General features: G+C 39.8%; 1 protein-coding gene across 1 annotated transcript; it reads left to right on the top strand.

The window, feature by feature from the left end:
* The first annotated feature begins 3020 nt into the window (after positions 1–3020).
* On the top strand, positions 3021–6741 carry iyd (iodotyrosine deiodinase). The gene is made up of 5 exons (XM_080883209.1): positions 3021–3295; positions 4739–4945; positions 5056–5215; positions 5331–5487; positions 5598–6741. Exons 1-5 carry the CDS (start codon positions 3097–3099, stop codon positions 5778–5780), a joined length of 906 nt encoding a protein of 301 aa, XP_080739335.1. The 5' UTR covers positions 3021–3096; the 3' UTR covers positions 5781–6741.
* The last annotated feature ends 1123 nt before the right edge of the window (positions 6742–7864 follow it).

The raw sequence follows: 7864 nt of genomic DNA, 5'->3' as shown, positions 1-7864 counted from the left end.
TTTGCAGATGACACCACGGTGATTGGCCTCATCAGTGACAACGATGAGGCCGCCTACAGGGAGGAGGTGGATCGTCTGGCTGAGTGATGCGACACAAACAACCTGCTGCTTAACACCGAGAAGACCAAGGAGCTCATCGTGGACTACAGGAGGAATGCTGACCCACATCCACCCATCCACATTAAGGGGACGGCTGTGGAGCGTGTGAGCAGCTTCAAGTTCCTGGGAGTCCACATCTCTGAGGATCTCATCTGGACGACCAACTGCTCCAAGCTGGTCAAGAAGGCTCACCAGCGCCTCTTCTTCTTGAGGACTCTGAGGAAGAACCACCTGTCCTCAGACATCCTGGTGAACTTCTATCGTTGCACCATCGAGAGCATCCTGACCAACTGTATAACAGTCTGGTACGGGAACTGCTCTGCCTCGGACCGGAAGGCGTTGCAGAGGGTCGTGAAAACTGCGCAGCGTATCGCCGGAGCACCACTTCCTGCCATAAAAGACATCTACAGGAAGCGGTGTCTGAAAAGGGCTGGGAAAATCATCAAAGACCCCAGTCACCCATCACATGGACTCTTCACCCTCCTGCCCTCTGGGAGGCGCTACAGGAGCCTCCGGACTAAGACCACCAGGTACCGGAACAGCTTCTTCCCCACAGCTATCAGACTCCTGAACTCTGCCTCCTGACATCTGACCCACGTTAACTCATGGACTGAACATACACACACCCACAATGGACAACTGTACCCTCAAACACAATAATAACATGGACTGAACCACCACTCACAACCACTAGCACTTTATATAGTCTCTGTAGAATTATCCACATATCTCACTTATCTTAACTGCACTACTGTATAGCTCTGTAATAATCATTCTGTACATACGATAATTTTTAATCCTACAACCGTTTACAACTTGCATAGTTCCCATTTCTGTATAGCTGTATATCTCAGATTCTGTAAAGTTATTTATTTCATATTCTGTATAGTTTTTCATATTTATATCCTGTTCATATCCTGTACATAGCTTGTACTCACTACAGCCTGTACATACTTATAGTTATAGAATATTCACAACATACTTCATACCGTGTACATTATAACATACCATAATAGACCCATTTCTGTAATATATTTACATATCTATATTATTGCTAATATTTATTGTAATATATCTATATCACTAAAGCACTTCTGGATGGATGCAAACTGCATTTCGTTGCCCTGTACCTGTGCATGTGCAATGACAATAAAGTTGAATTCTATTCTATTCTATTCTATTTATTTGAAAGGGCATTGTGTTACTTTGTTTACATAGTAGGATATAGATCACAGTTATTCATCAGTGAAGCATTTTCTGTAAACTCAGTAAAGGTCTGTTACTGAACTGAATTGCAGTAACCACCAGAGGGAGCAGCATGTGTAGATTTGAAATGTCAAATTTCCAAATGTTGCTCTCTGGGAGACACTGATATTGTGAATGATTTAAAGACATGGTATAAACAGAATAAATTCCAGTGATGGCAGGATCATGGAGATGACAAAATGAAGCAATATTTTAATTAGTTAAAATATCATACTTCTGTTTCTAGGAATACAGTACTGTTGCAGATCATAAAGCATAGACAGACAAAATGAGAGCATTTTGATTTTTTTTTTTAAGGGGGATGGAGGTCAATGTTACAAACTATTCCCCACAAATCAAAGTCCAGTATTTTCTTTATTTATTTCTAATCTGGAAGCAAAAAACAGGAGTAGAAATAATAATCTATTACTCCTAAAACAGCAACAGTCATAATATTCATCTAGCAGTGCATATGGTATTTTTACAACTGCAAGCACTGCTGGAAATGTTGCCTCACACACTCAGGTACGCTCATGTCCACATCACTATCCAGCAACATTTGTCACCAAAAAATGGACATTTCCCCCCTTTTTTCCTGGAATTCTATGATTTCTTCCAATATCATGCTCACATTCCCACTGCTAACCCATTTAGTAATTATATGCTTTGTTCTATTGTCATCATCGTTTTGTGATCCGTTTTAAAAAAATGTCCTTGAAAAAGGTTTGAAATCTCTTTAGCAAACTGTTTAAAAACACGGAGCAAATGTGGACTAATCGCTGCTGAGTGCTGTGATGAACAATGCGAACTGTTTACTTATATTTATGGGATTGCAGAGATCAAAGTCAAGATTTTTATTGGTTGTTCTGTGTTCTGACTCTTGTGTCACCGGTGACTTTGAAACTTTTACAGGTGAAGCATTTTCCATTAAAGTTTGAATGAATTATAGTGACAGAAAGAGGCCACAAGATGGCGCCAGTTTTGACGTAGTAGATACCACCCGTTGGCTGTTTGGTTTACGTTCGCACCACTCCACGAGTATTGTGCATAAAGTTTAAAGTATTCCTCAGGCTCATGATTTCTTTTTCCTTTGTGGCTGAATTAAAATAAATTAATTTAAGGAAACTAGGGCGAGTCTTTCATCAGTAATTGATTATTTAAAATACTTTACTGCCTAAAGTCATAGGTGTGAGTGCGAATGTTTCTCTGTCGCTCTGTGTTAACAGGCTGGCGACCTGACCGGGGTGTACCCCACCTCTCGCCTCATGGCATTGGGATTGGATTCAGCCCCCACAAATTAGATAAGTGGTAGAAAATGGATGGATGATATAATACATACCTGCCTGATCAACTGAAGTATAATATTGACCAAACTAGCAAACAGTTACCAGAGGATTGTACAGTACATCTAATTTAAAGTAAATCAGTGAACTGTCTGTGAACCTTAGACTTAGATATGAACAGACTGAAATATCCACTGGAAGTGGAATATTAACCTAGTGGGACTTTACACGGATTTAAATGTCCTTTATGTTGGTCCCAGTGGATGACTTGGTGGTGGATCTGTGCGTTATTTCATTTTATAGCTGACCCTGAAGCTAGTGGGCCATTTCTCAGTACGGCTGCTCTGACTCAGCCTACAGCCCCCGCCCCGATAACTGTAGTAGTGTTTCACAATCAAGTCTGCGTTCCGCTGAGGTAAGCAACACAAAGGGCAGGTACCCGTGGCCTTTTCTCTGCACTCCAGTGAGCATGGCTTTCCTGTCCGTGTTCACGCCTGTTCTGGCGGTGGTTTTATGCCTGGTGATAGGCTTCGTGCTGGTGAAATCATGGGACACAGAGACCACTTCCACATCTCCAGGCAAAAGTAAAGGGGCGACAAAAGGGGAGAAAAGACCATGGGTGGACCAGGACTTACAGGACGATACAGAAATCACAGCAAAAGAAGACGGTGAGAGCTGAGCCTTGTAGTTCGCTGTGGGGCTGAACTTTTTTTTTTTTTTTGGTGTGGTTGGTTGGGTGCATGCTTTAGAGCCAGTTGCATAATGTTCAAATGTAGGTCACAACTTTTAAAATGCAATGTAAACTGAACATTGAACACAATAAAGAATGTGGTTACCGGTTTAAAATGTTTCGGCAAAGGTTCTGCGTGGATTCAAAAAGAGTTTTTTTTTATTGGTTGCCTATTACATAACGTTCCTCTGTTGTTTTTCACATGAAACTCCACAACTTGGCAAGGCGAGTAACTGTATCCTCACATGCTCTTTAAACTGAGAAAATGTATCATTTAAAGAACATAAAAATAACTCATTATGAATTTCATGCCAGCAACACATCTCAAAAAAAGAAAAAATACTTTGAGAGTGGAGAAACAAAAGACTGAAAAAGTAAGTGGTAATAAAAAGAAACAGCTGGAAGGACATTTTCCCATTGGCAATGGACCAGTAACACCATTGGGTTTAAAAAAGAGCATCTTAAAGCAGCAGTGTTTCCCAAAAGTAAAAATGGGTGAACCAAAAAAACAAAATTAAGTGTCTGTAAATTGTTGAAAATTTTCACAAAATTGTTCCTCGAGTAAAATTGTGACAAATTTGTATATCTTATTATAACTAAATTGAAATCTCTGCATGCAAGGGACATGGCTGAATATAAGTAATGCCAGTGCATTAAAAGCAGGCATGATTGTGTCACGGAAGTCACTGAGAAGAATTGCAGAAATCGCTGTCTGTTCTCCGTACTTTCCACAAATGCAGGTTGAAGCTCTGTCATGCAAAGAAGAAGCCAAATGTGAAAGTGATCCAGAAACACTGTCTTCTGGTGTAAAGAGGAAAGTGACCACCAGGGTTGTTATCGGCACTCAGTTCAAAAGCCTGCATCTCAGATGGTGTGGAAACACATCAGTGCCTGTGAAATTGGCAGCTTTCACATCTGGAAAGGCAACATTATTGCTGAAAGGTATATTCAGGTTTTAGAGATGTTCCAATTCAGATGGCGTCTTGCATATTTCAGCAAGAAAATGTTAAACTGCATCCATTACAGCAGCACAGGTGTAGAAGACTCCCTGTGCTCATCTGGCCCACAGTTCCCACATGGTGGAATACTGTTGTTAAAAGCAGACGGGATGCTATGCAGTGGAAAACAGGAACCTGTCACAACTGTATTTGAGACATGCTGCTGTCATCAAAATTAAAATAACCCAGTATTTATCATGAAATAGTAAGATATGTCAGCTTAAACATTTCGTATGCTTTGCGCTCTTGTGAATAAAATGTGGACTTATGAGATTTCCAGATCATTGCAATTGATTGTGATGACTTTTTACAGTGTGTCCAAACTTTTGGGGATTGGAGTTGTATTTTATTGGTATGTCTTTCTGTCTTTCATCTTTTATAAGATGGTGATGCTGATGATGATTGGGGGGACAGCACTGAAGAGGAGAACCTCACACAACTGCCTTATTCACCGCAGCGATACCCTGAGGAGACAATGCTGCAAAGGTCCAAGGAGTTTTACACTTTGATGAACCAACGGAGGTCTGTCCGATTCATCAGCCCGGAGCCTGTCCCACGGGAAGTCATCGATAATGTCATCCACACTGCAGGCACGAAATGTCATTAAAACATAATTCACTGGGATTCACCCTAGTATATTAGTCTGAGCTTCATTTTGAAGGGTTTTTTTTTCTTCTCTTCCTGTTCTTCACGTGAGCAGGTACAGCACCTAGCGGAGCACACACAGAACCCTGGACGTTCATTGTGGTGTCAGATCCAGATATAAAGCATCAAATTAGACTGATAGTTGAAGAGGAGGAGGAGATGAACTACCGCCAGAGGATGGGGGAAAAATGGGTTCAGGATTTGGCCAAATTGAGGTAAACATGCATGCAAGAACGAACATGGATAACATTAAATTCACAACTAATTTTCAGTTAATATCTTCCAAAGTAAAAAAAACACATTTTCTTTCTCTTTTCCCTCCTCTTGTAGGACAAATTGGATTAAGGAGTACTTGGATGTTGCTCCATATCTGATCCTCATCTTTAAACAGACCTACGGGATTCTCCCAAATGGCAAGAAGAAAACGCACTACTACAACGAAATCAGCGTGTCCATATCCTGTGGGATCCTCCTGGCTGCATTACAGGTCATAATTCAAATCATTTGAAACACTTGGGAAAGCAGCTCTTCTCTCTCTCATAAAATCCAAAAATGTAGTGCACAAATCTCACTGTTTCTCTCCGTCTGCTTCATCAGAATGCGGGTCTTGTTACCGTCACATCTACGCCCCTCAACTGCGGCCCCAAACTCAGACTTTTACTTAAACGCCCGGCGAACGAGAAGCTGCTGATGCTACTTCCTGTTGGTTATCCTGCCTCTGATGCTACTGTGCCTGACTTGAAACGCAAGCATCTGGATGATATTTTGGTGCATGTGTGAGAAAATGAGATGTCTTCATCAAATTCTTTGCCTGTAGCTGAGAAATCAACCAAGCAGATGCCTGATGAGAATTAGAAGTGCTTTCACAGTAGAGAGAAGCAGAGAGTGAGGCTTCTTTAGATCAGTCTTTAAATGTTTAAGATAGACAATCAAGAGAGGATGGCATGAATCTTTCATAGCTTACTAATTGCTAACCTAGCTTTTGAAGGCAAAGTAGTGAACATTTGGTTGGCTTATTTGGGTTTAGCATATTTCTATCATGCAAATTTCAAATAAATAACCAGCAAAAATTCTTTGATTCCGTTCTATAAATGTTCCTCTGGTCTCTGATTTTCCAAACCACACACAAACAACTGAGGAAAGTTCATTTACAACAAGATTTGGATGAATGAAGAACAGGTGGTTGCTCAGTTGAATGCTAACTGCAATAGCAGTGTTCAGTAAGCACCTGCATAGGGGGAGAAAAGAGAATGAACTGTAAAATTGAATTAGTTCCCAGAACCTGATGCAAACTTGTTGCCTTAAAAAAACTAAGTACAGCTTACTTAAGAAAACTAAGTTAGGGCACCTTATTCATTGTGAGTATAGTCCAGCCATGAGCCTTAGAGTATTTTTGTGGGAGATCTTATCTAGAATTAACTTTTCCCAAATACTGCATACAATTAGAACACTGTCATTTATTTTGAGTGTTTGTAGTGTTCCTTAAAAGGTGATTTCACAAGCCCTGATGAACAGGAGAAAGGTCATGCAGTCTCAAATTTCCATTCTTTTGACAGCTGGGAGGAGTTTGTCATGAAGTCCAATTACTCAATGGAACTTTGGATAAGATGCCTATAAGAGCTTCCTGTTGCATCTTATCTGTGTTGCGAGAATTCTTCTCTGGAGTTCTGCTGTGAGTTTTTGTAACACAGAAAGATTAACAAAACAAGAGAGCACAGCAGGCTGATTTTTGATCACAGCGTTTGGCTGCTTTCCTTGCCAAGATCTCATATTTTGAACTTGGTCTTTTTGACACCGATCTCCATATCAAAAGCTGAGATTGTTTTATCAAGATGTTGCGCCAAGATAGCAAGTTGTTTTCCTTTTCCTGCAATCTGGAACACACAGGTTGGTGATTTTTCTTCCTCCAGCCTCCACAGATCTCTCCAGGTATGTGTTGAAGAGTGCTGATGAGAGCAGGCATTAACTTCAACTGCAGAACAGAACTGGCGAAAGAGAAAAAAAGGTTACAAAATCTCTGAGTGGGTAATATTTGGAGAAAATATAACACCCACACACTACCTTTGTGAATGTTACCTACAAGCATACTTTAACAGGTAAAATGCAGTGGCAAACCGTCCTGGCTTTATGAGCTACAAGCATACTCTGATGGGCAAAGTTAAGTGGCAAAACGTCATACCTACTTAGATTTGTGCTGGAATTACTCTGTGACAGCAGAAATGTGCATAAACTACTTACGGTAGGACGTTTTGCCAAAGTAGGATGGTTTGTCAGAACACCGTCTTACCACTAATGTATTAGTTAACTCACAATTTTTTTCTCTCCAACTGTCTCCCTATCGCTCTCTCTTTCTCTCTCTAACTTTCTCCCAGTGTAATCCAATTTTTTTATTATTATTTTTTGGGAGGTAGTATGTTCCAATATCACTGACACTTCTTGGAAGTCCTTTAAAAAAGAAAAAAAAAGATACAAAAAAAAAGATACATTATTCATCATTTGTGATATTTTGCATTTATTCTTGATGATTGGAATATATCCAGAGTATGTTTGTATATGCATATGTGTATATGTATATGTATGGACATTGTACCTGATAAATGTCAGTCGGAGTGACTTAATAAATGCATTAGCACTAAGTGAGACTGTATGCTGAAGTTCTATTTAAATATTTATATAATTCTTTAAAAATACATTCCAAAACATAATAGGCTAGAACAAAAAACAAAAACCTGAACAAAGTGCCCAAAAATGTAAGCAATAAATTGCACAAATTGCTGGATGTAGCAAAACGCAATGAATTAAAATGAATTAAAACTGCAAATATGTAAATTGATCTATAATCACTTTTATGTTACACATAAACT

Source organism: Rhamphochromis sp. 'chilingali' (genome assembly GCF_963969265.1).
Source record: "Rhamphochromis sp. 'chilingali' genome assembly, chromosome: 5".
Lineage (NCBI taxonomy): Eukaryota > Metazoa > Chordata > Actinopteri > Cichliformes > Cichlidae > Rhamphochromis > Rhamphochromis sp. 'chilingali'.
The sequence above is the reverse complement of the archived record's forward strand: the minus strand, read 5'-3'. Positions and strand labels throughout refer to the sequence as shown.

Bases quoted from the DNA above. Each gene is read 5' to 3' on its own strand.
- iyd (XM_080883209.1), top strand. From the start codon at position 3,097: ATGGCTTTCCTGTCCGTGTTCACGCCTGTTCTGGCGGTGGTTTTATGC. The intron at 4,946-5,055 runs GCACGAAATGTC...TCACGTGAGCAG, and splicing joins TAATGTCATCCACACTGCAG to GTACAGCACCTAGCGGAGCA. The intron at 5,216-5,330 runs GTAAACATGCAT...CTCCTCTTGTAG, and splicing joins CAGGATTTGGCCAAATTGAG to GACAAATTGGATTAAGGAGT.